Here is a 15,209-nt window from a genome sequence, read left to right as displayed (position 1 = left end):
ATGACGATTGACCAGGAGTGTCCTGCCCTCGATCAGTTGGAGGCACGATCTGTGCTGTCCGTATAAGCTCTTCTGCAGTCTCTTCTTCCCTCACCATGCGTTGGTAGGCCTGTGTTGGCACATCGCTGCCGCCTTCAAAATCCCAACTTTCCATCTCCTCTTCATTGATCACAATGTCGACGTAAAGAGGGTTGTTTGCTCGCAGCCACTGTAACGTTGTGCGGATGGCACCAGGTCGAACGCTGAGCAGTTTACTCACATCTCGAGGCGTGGGCCGCTCTAAGCCGGTCCAAATCACATGCACCTGCTCCAGTGTCGACACAAGTGGGTGCGGCAGGATTGTGGCAGCCAAAGACTCCACGTCGTTGGGGAACACCGTGATGTGACCCGCGACGTGCTTCCGATATGTCGGGCCGGTTAGCTGGCCACGTTGGATGTTAAACTTAGTGATGAACCCATATGCCACATTGAAAGAGATCAGCTTCTCCTCGAGAGGGGTAAGGTCTTTCAGCTCCTTTGGATACCGATGCTCGCAGCCGATGAGCATCGTGCTCCCCATGCATGCCTCCGGGACTCTGCCTCGGTCGAAAGCCGCTCGACAGGAAAAGCATATCGGCACTACAGTCTCGCCATCTCCCTCCGGGAAGCATCTCTTACACGCCAGTAAGTTGGTCATCGCTGAACGAATCTCGTCAGGCAACGCCCTTTCCCAGTCGACATGATCTAGGTCCCGTGGCTTCTTCTGTAGATAGCAAACCGAGCATACTGCTATCTCCATGCTGCCTTCATCGTGGAAGGCTTTCAGAAAGGACTGGACTGTGTCGATCTTACGATTTGCAGGCACAGGGTTGCACCAGTCACGGCGATTCGAGGCCGCTTGCTTCTCTTGGAAGGATTGCTCTACTGGTTGCATCAGCCTGCGTAGCGCTTCTTTGTGCCGCATAATCATCTCCATGGACATCAGGTCAGGAGGAGCTGCCTGTTGGGCCGGTATGGTACCCGAAGGTCCATCTTGCCGTGGCTGACGACGTCTTTGGTTATTATCAGTCTTCGCGCGCTTAAGAGACCTCGGGTGCCCCAAGAAGGATTCATACTCCGGGTTTGGTAAATCCAGCTCCTGTCTCGCCTCCCTAGCTCGTCGACGGCGCTTTCTCGTGCGCGACGCCAGCTCCTCTCGACGTCGAGCCTCCTCCTCTTGACGCCGACGGTGTCTCTCCAGCCACTGTCTTCTCTCTTCAGCTTGTGGGTGGCGTTCTCTTTCTAGTTCCTGCTGTCGTATCCTCTCCTCTTGTTGGCGGCGGCGTTCTTCTTCCCGCTGCCGAATTATCTCCGCTCGTTTCTCCACTCGTTGGCGGCGGCGCTCTTCCTCCTGCACCCACCTCACTGTCTGCTGCTGATATCTTATCGCCTCCCGCTCGCGTCGCCTTTGCTCTTGCAGCCGCTGCCGCGCTGCTTCCCGTATGGCCCGACTCTCGTCACTTTGAGGTCCTGTTCTCGTCTGCTGCTGCTGACTAGGCAGTTGTGTCTGTGGTGGAGTGGGTAGGAAAGAAGAATAATCATGTGATTCAGCCATGCTGAAGTACTTATCGAGGTTCCTATTCAAATATTGCCGTATAGCGATATATGACGTTGGTAAGCCCTTTGTTGGTGACTCTATAGGTTTCTTAAAACTGACTCTTTCTCTGGATAGGAGAAGCATGCGAGGAGGCCTAGAAGAGCAGAGCGACAGACCCATAGCATGGATCCCCTTTCCAAACCCATCTTACGTAGGGTTACAAGCTCCAATCACTGTTATCACATTTACAGCTATCTGTTGTTTCTGCCGAGATCTCCCTCAAACTTTATCACTTCTGCCGATGCCTCAGATTATTACCCCCTCATTAACCCCTCTTTACAACCCAGGATATCCTAGCTTTCAGGTGCAACACACTACTAAGTCTGTCAACTGATACTTTGTGGCAATATACCGTACGGGCTATACTTCAGAACCTAGCTTAGTGTAGCAGTATGCTACATTGACGTCAGGGTCAGAGCATTACTAAAATCAGTATATATCTACATAGCAAGCCACCATTTTTCAAAGAGGGGGACTTAACACCCTCATCTCCTTTGCCCTTATCTCTCCTAAACTTATTTCACTTATGATACTGCATATAATTCTATTGCCACTAATATGACGACTTCCTCGGCCTCTGTCATTTGCCCGATACCTCCATTGCCAAATAAGCGTGGGCAGGGAGCGATCGGTGCGGATCTCATCATCACCTACCATTCCGACCTAGCCCAGTGCGAAATCCTCCCAGCTGGCTCACGCTATACGAATGCAGGGAACTTCAAGGCTGGGACCTTCCTGCCTTTTATTCAGCCTGCATTCATTCTCGACCTCTATCCGTGCCTCCTCAGTCCTGAAGATGGCGAGATCTCAGGACTTCCTTTGCTACTCTCCATGTTTAACGCCGGAGCAAGAACAGCGACCTTGGAGGAGGACTGGGAGGGGAAATGGTTCACTATAGTCGCCCGAATTTTTCCAAACAAACTTACCTTCCATGGCGTAAGTTTGGATGGATGGGAGACAGAAGAAACTGAATCTGTGCAGGTTGCGCTGGCACTACCGCGTGATGGCGGCTTGACTCCGTACGTCCTCTCACGTCGTATTCATACCAGTTATCGATGCTTACAACCCCACAGTATTGTCCCTCGACTCCTCGATGGTAGCGATGAAAGTGCCCCCTGGCCAAACTCTTCAGCACATATATCCCTTGCCGGCCCTGTCGATCTAGATACCTTCCATATCAAGGAGGATGTCTGGCCAGAGCCACTGAGCAAGACTTCGGTGTTCATAAAGCTAGGTTCTTACTTAGTGCCAGAAAACGACCGCCCTCCTCACAAAGGCGTACACGTATGCCACGTCCTCCTCCTCTTCCCCGTAGAGCAACAACCATGGCATTCTCTACTCGGGTGGATGCGACAAGCTGTGAACCCCTTTCCTAAAGGGTCGTGGATTGTATGCAGCGGTCGCGTCTTGGGGGTCCTTAACCGCGACCTTATCCAAGGCCCTCAAGTCGTCGATTCCACCGTCCGGATCTTAGTAATTCTCCCCGACGATTGGGAATTCGCTCGACAGAGTACCCTGTCTACACATAATACATACATGCCCACATCGTCGAATCCTGTCAATGAGTCGCCTACGCCACCACGACCAGCTGGCCCTGGGGGCGTTGCAAGCAGAAACCCATTCTCGTCTCCAATCCGCGGTCAAAAGCAGTCTCCGCAAAGGAAAGCTGCTTCCCCGACACTGCCATCAAAGCAGTCAGATTGCGAGGCGACCAAACCACCAGCCTGCCCTAGAGGAAAGCATACACCACTGACTCCAACCACAATTGACGTTAATCCAGTGCTTCCAATTCCAAGTTCGGGTATGGCTTGTCCCTTCTAAACCTCTTCCTTGAGCTAACTGGCGATTCAGATAGCGATTGTACGGAAAATGGTTCAGACACAAAGCAAATGTTGGATGACCAACTCGATCCTACTTCCCCTACTCCCACACGTAAGAGGAAGCAACAAAGCACTCCTGAGCCAATACGAAGCAAGAGAACCACAGCAAGAAAAAGGAGGGCACAGTTATATGACTAGATTGCCGGTATTGACTAAAAACATAACCTTTCTGTGATGGTCGGGTCTAACCTATATCTACAGTAGGTCCCAGACTTAGGAGTGTATAATCTAATGGATTATGACGTTATATTAAGCATTATAAGTCATGATGTAGTAATAGTAAAATTGTACATTGATAGCTGTCACACTATCTATCTAGGAAAGTGCTAAATGAATGTCTTATATACTAAGTGCGTTACACTGGACTTACTACTGAAGAGTGAAAATGAGTGTATATATATCTATGGTTCTCGACTGGATTGGAGGGGGTGCCATAGGAATCGCTGATGATTCCCATGAATCACTGGTGATCCGTTGGAGTGGTGCTCCGATCCGCTGAAGTCGCGCGCAACAGCTTTGACAGTTCCCGTTAAAAATGGGGCCCAGGGTTCTGCCACGGGTGACCGCCTGGTCTCGACCCAGGTCATCGTAACACCTTAAATCTGTTGGACATTACGTGTATTCGGTTCATTGATGTGAATTGGTGTGTATTCATGTTGTGTTTTGTTGAAATCTGCCCCTTAGAGGTTTTACCATTTCGGCTGTAATCTTAAAGTATCCCTGCTTGCACGTGAGGCCCCAGCACCTATTCAACAAAATCCACCATCTTACTGATAATACCTACAAGCAGCCCTTCTTCACCAGCTTCATCACGCTAGCACAGTTCCTCCAGGCTTCCTTTGGCGGGCCGCTTGCCGGACCGGTCCCTCCCTGTAATACACTACAGTTTTTTCTTTCGCGAATGGCTTCATTATGCTAAAATACGGTGCAAATAAAATGGTAGGATTTGTATGGAGCGGTGATTTTTTGTGCTATGCTTTAAGTGGCGGGGAATGGTAGTAAGGGGACGGTTGGGGAAGGGATTGTGGGAGTACCGATACTTCTGTACAGGAGGATGCCATTAATACCGGAAAGTACAACTACCTCCCCTAATCTTACCAGCGGCCTTGGCATCTATCAACACTTCGTCTAAGTACCGCACCTCCCGGCAGATCGCTAGATGACCCGCATGTCATTCGGTAGATGGATAGATATAGATTTACAACTATCTACATCTACATTTCATCTACATTGGTAGATAGATTCACCAGCCTGGTCACCTCCCTAGCTCACAGATAGTTAATAGTCAAACCGTCATTACGAGAAGCCTCAACTTACTAATTCTGTCTTGGATCCACGTGCGTAGACATCTCACAAGGGCCTGAAGATCAAAAATACCACAAATCACCAAAATTCGGGCCCCGTGGATGTCGCACACGTTAGGGGCCGACTAAGCTAGCTTAGTTGGCTCCCCGGGCTTGCCCCGCATGAGCCAACGGATAATACTACAGAGTCGAGAGTCGTTAGGGTTCATGACCGCATAGATTCGTCGCCGTAGCCAGAATATATCATGGGCTCACCCACGCCTAGCATCACTTCTGAATTGGGACATGAGAGGGCTTGAGGCTTCATGGTGCCGAATTCTGATTCCCATGACCCTGATTCAACAGATCCATGTTCGTCATCATGTCGTTTCGTCGTTGTAAGAATTGTATGGTGAGGTCGCTATGCTGGGGCTGGGCGATAGACCAAGCGGGGAAGTTGCTCATCGCGGGGGCTCGCGAGGGGAATAGAGTCGAAGCGCCAATCACGGGTGGTTGAGGAGCAAAATCGCAATCGACGCTGCTTGTGAAGCCCTGTGGTAAGAGGGTCAAGGCATCAGTGTTACAAACGCCGGCCTTTCGGTAATCGTGCTCAATGTCGGAGTGATTGAGCTCCGATGATGACGCTCCCTCGGTTCGGTTGCACGCGGAAGAATTCGCGTCCTTGATAATCTCCGTTTGAGGTTTGTATTTCTTTCGTCGATCGTTGTGCTCTCGCACTAGCTTAGCTGTTCGGGCTTCATCCTTAGGGAATACTGAGTGCACGGGAAGGTCGACATCTTTGTTCAGGCGGATGCAGCCGAGCTTCTGGACGATGTTGTGGATCACGGGTTGGCCGCGGTCATCGAGTTCGGGCTCACCCAAGTCCCAGGATTGGTTATTTCGGACCATGGAGTAAAGCTCATGGACGGTAGTAATGAGAGCGTATTGTGTGTTCTCGAGAACCTCGGCGTAACTGTAGCATATAAGTAAAATGGGGAACACTATGAACTTTTGCATACGTACCTGCTAGGCACCTGCTTGTTTTTCGTCTTCTTTCGTACACCAGCGGTGCAAACTAGGCTGTCGTCCTTGCATCGCCTGCATGGGAACTCACCGTCACACTTAACTCCGTGTTAATAAAGGTAGGGGGTTGAGAAGGTAAGTACCAGAAAACATGCCTTAGTCTTCTTCATTCGACATCGTTCACAAGCCTTCCACACACGCTTATTCCGACCGTCCATGCCAGTTTTATGTGGGATATGGTCGTGGCGGTGAATTGTGGCAGCGCTTGAGCTGGCTCGCTTGGAGGGGCGGTGCATAGGCTTGACCGACTTGGTACTTGATGATATACTCTTTCGCGAGAGGGTTGATTTATGGTCCTCGACAAGAGGAGAAGTCATAGCTACCTGTCCCCATTGTAGCTTTTGTGCCTATTATATGCGAAACAGGCTGAGGCGACATATCATCCAGGCGAAGGGCTGTGAATGAATTGGGTGATGGGTTGTATGTAAGCTAGGGAGAGAACCCATCATCTGGGACAGGAGTGGATGGATGGACGGACGGGTGGATATGTAAGAGAATATTGAGAACTGAAATGGAAGAATGTCACGTTGTGTATTTTACATAATGGGGCGTGCGATCGCTATAGCAGTGATACTCCAGTGGGACCCAGCATAAAGATGTATATGGGACTTGGAGCGGGGAAGCAACTCAACCTCGAATATATACACATTCAATGAGACACATCAGAGAATCAGGGTTCGTAATATAAAAAAAGAGGGGGGGAAAAGAAGGGTTTGAGGAGCTTAATAATAACAGCCCGTCGAAACCAAGGTTGGATCTCGTGTGACTAGTGGCTTAACTAACAAGTCATGAACGTTATACGCACGGCTAGACCGGACTCTTTCGGTACCTTCAAAGATCATCAAACTTATATCACACCACTGTATGAACCCACTTGGATGCAGAGATGGAGGTAGACGGAGGGGAGTGGGCGGATACACACATGAACAACACACACACCAATTAATGGAAAAATTATCCGTATACGATGTGGCACAAGCTGCCAGTACATATATATTAACACCATCTCTACACAACTCGATTACATTTTTCTTAAGTCATGAGTTTGAAGTGGTTGTAGTTTCCACAGCTTACCTAACATCGAAGTGGAGCACATGCTGTGCATAAAGCTTTTTTCCCCTTCATCAATGCAATGGGTTGATGGACCTGATTCGACCGCATCTCGTGTTCGTACTGACCGGAATGCTATGTTGTGACAAGCAGCTAAGCAAAGACGCAAGCAGTTTTCGTCTCCAAGCTTTGTGACTGTACTTCTTAGTTTGAGGCTTTGTGAATCTAGTCACAATGTCGTATGCGAGTCATTTTTCGCAACTGACTTGGTCAATCACGATTGAGACAGGCGTCTAAGATGTTAGTGCGAGTGTAGCTATTAAATCACTTATGTGATTGGTCGAGGCTAGACTTCAGTGCGGGGTAGAGGCAGCCAATAACACTGCACAATCCGGAAAGACCCGAGATATACGCAATTAGAATGTGATTAGTTAGGTGTTTCGCAGGGCGGTCTTCTATCTTTCCACTGCAGCATCAGATCATTATTGACTTTAGCTAATTTAGCGGCTTCGTCTCTGTTGCGACGGAACGATACATGGGGTCAGGCGTCTTTTTCCACACAGCCATCCACATAAACCAGCCCAACGTCCCGCCCCAGGTGGAGAATGCCGAGCCCAGATATAAAAGACAAACGTCAAGCTCTCGCGTACCTTGCCCGCCCATAACTTCAAATCGCCGCAAGACGGAAGCACATATCCAGCTAGAGAACTGCACCCTGAAGAATGCCGAACACCGAGCCGAATATTCAGAAAAGCGAAGACACGACTTCCCAGCAGAAAGAACTCCCGGGTGACACGGCACAGAATGAAGTCCGTCTCGATCCGTGGCAACGGTGGTCGCCTGCCCCGTGCTGGTGGTGGCAGAACCCTCCTTCGGCTCCGGGAGACAACGTTCCGACTGCAAGGGTCGGCGCTCCCTCATCGGCTGCTCCCATCGGCATAGGGCTACCGCCCCTTGGGTGCCCCTGGCTTGTGAGTCACTGCCCTGGCTGCGGGCAGGGATACCATGGTTGGCCAGCTTGTAGGGCCCCGTATCCTGCACCGGGATGTGGATGGGGTTGTGGGGCGAATTGGCCACGCCGCGTATGCCATCATTGCGGTAGCCATCATTGACGAGACGGAGTTGACTATGCGAAAGTTGGGAAAAGAGATGTTTTTTTTTTTTTTTTTTTCTTTTTTTTTTCAGGACCATGTAATATACTTGTTGAATATTCGCTTACCCAAGCCCTGATGGTTTCCCTCATTTGTACACAATGAATTGAGACTGATACTGTTGATGCATAACTACAAGTTGCTGGCCCACGTCTGCCGTGAATATAAAGGGCTCTTTAGTATCTGGCATTTTCCAGCCACCGCGATAAAACCAGATGCCTGGCAGTCAAGACTAGCCTCCCAGTTCCATGGGTTTGTTCCAGCGCGCGAGGGGCGACTCGATATGTCTTCGAGACCTGACTGTGTTACTCTTTGCGACGGTTAACTACGATTACCTTCTGGGATTTCCCTCTGCCTTCTTTCCTATCTTTAGCTTCGAGGACCGCTGTTAGTAAAAGAGCAGCCAGCGTCGACGCCTGTGCAACAACTCGAGCCTGGACAAGTTTCCTGGCGCCCCTGGTTGAATGGTCCCGTCTCATATTCGTGAGAGCGACCGCCATCGTGATAGCCCATGTTCCTCCAAGAACTTGAAATCGATGATCATACAGCCAATCCTTTGCTCGCTGTCCCGGAGACTCTTCAGCATAAATTCTTTTGACCTGCTGTTCGGCCTCGTCTTCGTATCTCCTCAGTTCAGGGTGCAGGTATGATTGAAAGGCATGAGATGCTCGGTTTGCGCCAATGCTGATCGTGAGCATTCCGGGGTAGATGCAAGTGGTGCTCTTGACGTAGAGGGGTAGTTGTCTGAACGGGAAATAGAAACGATGTAGACCTGTTGCCAGTGCAATGCCGAATGCGAGGCCAGAAACGCCGGTTTTGATCCCTTCCCGCAAAATGGAGCGGTAATACTGCTCCTCTTCGTCCTGCGCAATGACTTTGGTATGCATTTTCTCTGGAACGTGGGAGGTTAAAGATATGGATATACCGAGAGACCGGAGAAGGCTGAGAGATCTGAACGGAATAGAGATTCAGGCCACAGCATTCCTTTCCCCTGGATCGATGATGACATAAAAATAAAGCTCGATCAAAAATGAACCGATCGCGTTAATAGAGAGATATAAAATTGGGGGTGTGATGCTCATCATCACAGGAAGCTTAATATGACTCTAACTACCACGAGAAAGGTGATACTGTTGTTTTGAAAGCTTATATCCGCTCCAAGTGCATCATGCATCAGCCACGATCATATGATCAGGTGAATCACAACCACGTCATAATGAATATAAAAGCCTAATTATCCATTATTATTCCTCATCATCGCATGCAAATCATCGATAGTATGCTGGGAGAGAATATGATTCGTGTTTTTGTGAATGATTATGAACTTTCTTAATGCGGTAAGACGGAATAATTATAACATCAGATTGTGCTTCGCTCCTCCCAATAGCAATCACTCGCCTCGTATCAGCTCATCGCACGGTGTTCAATAGCATCATTTACCTCGGTAAATCCGAAGTGTAGCCACAAATCACTGAGTTTTGGCTTGGGTTTATGAGCACCATCGCAATTGAAAACCACAACCAAAATCTCAGACATTCTGATACAGATTAATCTCGTCAGGCGTTTGGTCTTATGACAGAGACAGGCTAAGAGACCGACATAAAAATCCATAAAGGCACAATTGCGGAGCTGTTGAACTCGAAAGAAATCTTTCGATATATTTGTAAATGATACAAGGCGCCAACAAGTCACTCGCCCCACATCCCATAGATAATACAGCTAGTACAAGCGGGGTACGAGAGGTTCGTTCAAGGAAGCATTTACTAGCAAATCACATACAAATCATTATTTATTAAAACTATGACTTCCCAAGTAATTCCATCAAACACAAGATAGCTATTACTTCGATAACTATAGCTTCCACACACTCACAGCGAGGGGGCTGAAGATCCCATCGGAGTGCCAGTTTCCCCGGCGGAAGAAGCCGGCCACAACTTCGTGCGTTTCAACATAGAATATCGTGATTTTCATATCAACCCTCTGCCCCAGGAACGACTTGAATTCTTCCAGCTTTTTATGCCTATATCTACCCTTCAGTATAACGAGGTAAGAGCTATTCTTACAGTGGACGGCCTTGTACGTGCCTTAGATATATTTATTTATGTTTGTCTTATAACTTATCTTGTTCCCTGTTTCCTAGGTCTCGTAAATTATAGAGAGATAATAGGCTTATGCTCTTCCTTTTAACTATCCATACCGGTGCTAATAAGGAATGTACAGAAAAGAAAAGAAAGCCAGCTAATAAATGCTTGTAATTACAAGCTATATAGCAAATCTTTGGTGGTGATGCCTTTAAAATCATCCCAATACCAATGGTTGCCGCTACTTATAACTGTCAGATGAATCACATTGACCGAGGCGACTAGTTAAGGGCATATATCAGCTATAAGCAGTATTTTCGGCGTGGCCCTTGGCAGGCGCTTCTTTGGGATTTCCTTCTTGAAGTAGCCCTTTTGAATAGCTTCATTTTACAGCTTACAACGCCGTGCCCTAACTGGAAGCCCTACATAACTCTCAAAGACTACAAGAAATGCATCTACGGTGCGATTTGTATCACATATGCACAGGAAGGTCAGGCAAGGAAGAGAAATCGTACAGGGAAGGAAGAGGACATTGACGATCTGAAAACACGGCAAAAACACATACAAAGAGATGTCAATCATCTCCACAGGGGCATCAAATCGGCTTGCCTAACTTGCAAAGGCCTCAAGCAGGGGCAGCGTCAACCTTGTAAGAAGAGGAATGCCAAAGGAAGCTATCTGCAGCCGATAACGGGAAATGCACAAAGCAAGTAACGGAAGCACACCCGATACGCCTACAAAGTGTGCGAGGTAGTGATTTGTAACAATCAGAACTGCTGGGACTTCTATCACCATATAAGTTAGTATGTGCGGAGAAGTACTACTAGTTTCAGTCATTTTGATTGGCCCATACCCTTGTCGTGGCCTCGTTGGAGGGCTGTGCCGCTCAAAGGGATACTCGCCCTCATCCCGATGCAGCTCAATTCGTATTCGGATGCTGCGTTCTTGCTCAGCAGCTATGTCCCGGTGGGTGGGTTGTCATGGTGGCTGACAGGCCACTTTATTATGACGAAATATAACCAGCTGCCCCTCCAATCTTCCTTTAGCTCCATCTTCGCGTGTCTAGCCGGCTAACGGAATATCTTTCTCTTAATAGTGCAGGAATTGTTACGGCCATGTAGCTTGTTGGTCATGCTTTGACGTTTATTTATATACAGCTTCCCAGCGCTTGGTCCCGTATGGTTGTGTCAAAGCGAGACCAGTCCGTGATGTTTTGGCACCCCCCTCGATTGAAGAGCCCAGGTTTCTCATTTTTGTTCAGGGTTGACGCGCTTTTACTGCACCTTTGGTTGGTCTTGGAGCCAGTCTGAAAGTCGCCCATCCTCTGATCCGAGTCTCTAGGAGTCTTCCCGGCCGATTGCCTCTTTCCACCCTGTGTACCAGTCCGTTGCCTTTGGCTCGTCCATAATACTTTTATTTCGCGTCTTTATAATGGCGAATGAAAAGGATATAACCTTGTCCGGAAACGCAGGGGTTGTCGCTAGCACCTTGACTGTTGACCATCAGATTATCGACTTCGGCGGACCGCCCGACCAAGGCAAGTGGCATCTTAACTTGTTGGCCCTTCTATTAGATGTACTCAGCTGTTAGAATGGTTTGCTAAGACAAAGTTCCCAGGCGTCAAGAACATGCGATGTCTGAAGCATCTATACGTGACTGACCCCCGCGACGACAAGCAGCGAATCCTGGAGACAAAGGGCGGCCTGCTCAAGGGCTCCTACTGCTGGATTCTCAAGAACGACCGCTTTCAACGATTTCGTGACGACCCGCAAAGCCGGCTGCTCTGGATCAAAGGCGACCCCGGCAAAGGCAAGACAATGCTCCTCTGCGGCATCATAGATGAGCTAGAGAAAGAGTCTGCGAAACGACTGTCTTATTTCTTCTGTCAGGCTACAGAGGCTCAATTGAGCAGTGCCACGGGCGTGCTGCGCGGCCTCATCTACCTTCTCATCATCCAGCAACCATCACTCATTTCCTACGTACGGACGAAGTACGATACCCAAGAGGAGAAACGTTTTGAGAGCATCAATGCCTGGGTGCCTCTGACCGATATATTCATGGACATGCTGAACGATCCAGCTCTGGAGGATGTGGTCTTGATCATCGATGCCCTTGACGAGTGCAAAACGAAGCACTCAGAGCTTCTTGACTTTATTTTCAAGTCGCCTTCCCATATCAAGTGGATTGTATCCAGCCGCAACCACTGCCCAGACATTGGGCCGAGGCTCAGAAATGCAACACACACAGCCAAGCTGTGTCTTGAGGACATTGGGAGCACCATTTGCGAAGCAGTTGACGTGTACATCCGACACAAAGTGGATCAATTGATATGTGAAGAGAATTACGACGACAAGATACGCTACGCTGTCCAACACTACTTGATGTCTCATGCCAATGGCACTTTTCTCTGGGTAGCTTTAGTCTGCAAAGAACTCGCGGGTCCTAAGGTCCCAAGACAGCATATGCTTACGAAGTTAACGTCATTCCCAGCAGGACTTGATCAACTTTATGAGCGAATGATGGAACACATTATCAACTCAGATGATGCGGGCCTGTGCAAGCAGATCTTTGCTATTGTGTCGGTCGTATACAGCCCCGTCACGTTGAAGGAGCTGATATCTCTTGTTGAGTCGCTCGAGGAATTCGACCAGGATGAGTTGAAAGAGACCATCGGATCCTGTGGCTCTTTCTTGACTCTTCGAAAAGGTGTCATTTACTTTGTGCATCAATCGGCGAAGGAATACCTGCTTGACAAGGCATCCAACCAGATCGTACCTTCTGGCACCACGGACCAGCACCATACCATCTTCTCGAGGTCGCTGCTGGTGATGTCCAGGTCCCTGCGGCGCGACATGTACGATCTACACCATCCCGGCATCTCTATAGATGATGTCCGCCAGCCTGATCCCAACCCGTTGGCCTCGGCGCGATACTCGTGCTTCTACTGGGTTGACCACCTAAGCGCTGCCGTCTCGGATAGAACTTTGATGCCTATCGACGACCTACAAGACGATGGCACAGTCCATCAGTTTCTTAGTAAGAAGTATCTCTACTGGCTGGAAGCGCTCAGCCTTCTCGGAAGAATACCAAAAGGTGTGGTTGCGATGACGAAGCTCGAGACGTTGCTGGTAGGTAGTTTGATGTTTGTGGTTATATAGAGCCAATATGCTGATTATATTTCTACTAGAATGGGTCAGAGGGAACCCGCTTGTTTGATTTCGTACGGGATGCACGGCGATTTATCCTAGCACATGGACGGGCGATAAGGAATGCGCCCCTTCAGGCATATGTGTCCGCGCTTACATTCAGCCCTCGGCGTAGCGTAACGAGAAGATTGTTCAAAGAGGAAGAGCCAAGCTGGATTCTAGCTAAACCGACCATAGCTGAGAATTGGGATGCATGTCTAGAGACGCTTGAAGGCCATGACGGTGGGGTTAACTGGGTGGTCTTCTCACCGGATGGCCAGCGCCTTGCATCAGCGTCACGCGAGGGGACCGTTAAGATGTGGGATATCGGGACCGGACACTGTACGGCGACGCTCGAAGGCCATGGAGGTGGGGTTCACTCGGTGGTCTTCTCACTGGATGGCCAGCGTCTTGCATCGGCATCACACGACACGACCGTCAAGATATGGGATGCCACGACTGGCCACTGTATGGCGACGCTCAGGGGCCATGATGATGAGGTTTGCTCAGTGGCGTTCTCACTCGACGGCCAGCGTCTCGCATCAGCATCACGCGACAGGACTGTCAAGATATGGGATGCCACGACTGGCGAGTGTACGGCAACGCTCGAAGGCCATCACGGCTGTGTTAACTCGGTGGTCTTCTCACCGGATAGCCAGCGCCTTGCATCGGCGTCAATCGACAGGATCGCCAAGATATGGGATGCCACGACTGTACAATGCCTTGCGACTCTCGTTATAGGCAGTGTCGCCGACACTATCCGCTTCGACAAAACTGGTACACATCTTCTTACCGATAATCTCATGTTTAACCTCAACCTGATCTCGCACCCATCTTCGTTTGCCACTGCGCCTGCATCCAGTCTACAACCTCACCCATGCCAATGCCAAGGCTACGGGATCAGCGCCGACCGCAAATGGATCACGTATCGAGGTCGAAACCTGCTCTGGCTCCCGTTTGAATATCGTCCAGTGAAATCAGCGATCGCAACAAGTATCGCCCTCGGCTGTAGCTCCGGATGGGTTTTACTGTTTCAGTTCTCAGGGGAAGGTCCTATCCTATCCTAGCTGCGAGGTAGAATGAATGAATGAATGATTTTGTCCCCGCTTGGGAGGATACGCCTCATAGGGCCTACAACGTTAAATCTTGGTTACATTCTTTTCTGACTTCTGGTCCTGAGACTGTGCCGATGATATGCTGGATAGTGTGTGGTGGTCTATTGACGCGTTTGCAGGAATTGCGTGTCGAGGGGGAAGTCTAATTTCGTGTCGCGAATGCCGAATCTTTTCGCAGACAATAACATTTTGTAATTAATGTGGAGATAGACTGCCTTAGCTCAGCACGCCCTGTGCCCCGGCTCCATATGTTGCGGTAAACAAATTTGACTCCTCTCGTGCAACCCTGAGATCCCAGTCAATATTTTGGGCGGTCGGGTCAGTCATGCTGTCAATGTCTTTGTATGCGGTGACTTGACCGCTTTCGGCAATAGGGTGGCACCTGCGAGTCTTTAATAACTCTAAAAGAACCAGGTCAAAAGGCAGATTCAAGACCAGATGGTGTTCTTGGAGTGTGCTGAAGTTCCAGTAGGTGGCTTTACCACCGTTAGCATTCTCTTTGTCCTTGTGCGGCAGCTGAAAATTTACATGTGATACGGTATGATACGAGGTGTTTGTTGTTGGCTGAATGAACCCACTGGAACTCTAGCATATTACCCACATTTGGTTAGTTCAGATGGCTTGGTCTGACGGCCCCAACTTGATTGGAAAATGAGCCTTCTCGGGTATTGAAATGGTGTATGTAGTATCAAGCCTAAAACAGTGTGCATGGCAAGCCTAGAGACAAATGCGTAACTATGACAAAACGTCGTTGGGGGACGACGAA

General features: G+C 49.2%; 6 protein-coding genes across 6 annotated transcripts; 3 read left to right on the top strand and 3 right to left on the bottom strand.

Annotated features, from left to right (window-relative positions):
* Positions 1-32: 32 nt before the first annotated feature.
* On the bottom strand, positions 33-1,573 carry FOXG_19406 (uncharacterized protein; the record flags this gene model as incomplete). The annotated part of the gene is made up of 2 exons (XM_018399619.1): positions 33-49; positions 148-1,573. The coding sequence occupies 2 exons, from the start codon at positions 1,571-1,573 to the stop codon at positions 33-35; spliced, it is 1,443 nt and encodes a 480-aa protein (XP_018242833.1).
* A 600-nt stretch (positions 1,574-2,173) lies between these two features.
* FOXG_19405 (uncharacterized protein) lies at positions 2,174-3,633 on the top strand (the record flags this gene model as incomplete). The annotated part of the gene is made up of 3 exons (XM_018399618.1): positions 2,174-2,634; positions 2,689-3,416; positions 3,467-3,633. 3 exons carry the CDS (start codon positions 2,174-2,176, stop codon positions 3,631-3,633), a joined length of 1,356 nt encoding a protein of 451 aa, XP_018242832.1.
* A 1,469-nt stretch (positions 3,634-5,102) lies between these two features.
* Positions 5,103-6,178, bottom strand: FOXG_06810 (uncharacterized protein; the record flags this gene model as incomplete). Its single annotated transcript, XM_018385460.1, has 3 exons — positions 5,103-5,751; positions 5,802-5,899; positions 5,945-6,178. The coding sequence occupies 3 exons, from the start codon at positions 6,176-6,178 to the stop codon at positions 5,103-5,105; spliced, it is 981 nt and encodes a 326-aa protein (XP_018242831.1).
* A 1,142-nt stretch (positions 6,179-7,320) lies between these two features.
* On the top strand, positions 7,321-8,096 carry FOXG_19404 (uncharacterized protein). Its single transcript, XM_018399617.1, has one exon. It carries the CDS (start codon positions 7,634-7,636, stop codon positions 8,021-8,023), a length of 390 nt encoding a protein of 129 aa, XP_018242830.1. The 5' UTR covers positions 7,321-7,633; the 3' UTR covers positions 8,024-8,096.
* A 271-nt stretch (positions 8,097-8,367) lies between these two features.
* Positions 8,368-8,949, bottom strand: FOXG_19403 (uncharacterized protein; the record flags this gene model as incomplete). Its single annotated transcript, XM_018399616.1, has 1 exon — positions 8,368-8,949. One exon carries the CDS (start codon positions 8,947-8,949, stop codon positions 8,368-8,370), a length of 582 nt encoding a protein of 193 aa, XP_018242829.1.
* A 2,625-nt stretch (positions 8,950-11,574) lies between these two features.
* FOXG_06809 (uncharacterized protein) lies at positions 11,575-14,395 on the top strand (the record flags this gene model as incomplete). Its single annotated transcript, XM_018385459.1, has 3 exons — positions 11,575-11,728; positions 11,761-13,271; positions 13,331-14,395. The coding sequence occupies 3 exons, from the start codon at positions 11,575-11,577 to the stop codon at positions 14,393-14,395; spliced, it is 2,730 nt and encodes a 909-aa protein (XP_018242828.1).
* Positions 14,396-15,209: the final 814 nt, after the last annotated feature.

Source organism: Fusarium oxysporum, chromosome 3 (assembly GCF_000149955.1).
Source record: "Fusarium oxysporum f. sp. lycopersici 4287 chromosome 3, whole genome shotgun sequence".
NCBI lineage: Eukaryota > Fungi > Ascomycota > Sordariomycetes > Hypocreales > Nectriaceae > Fusarium > Fusarium oxysporum.
This window is presented reverse-complemented; position numbering and strand designations above follow the sequence as displayed.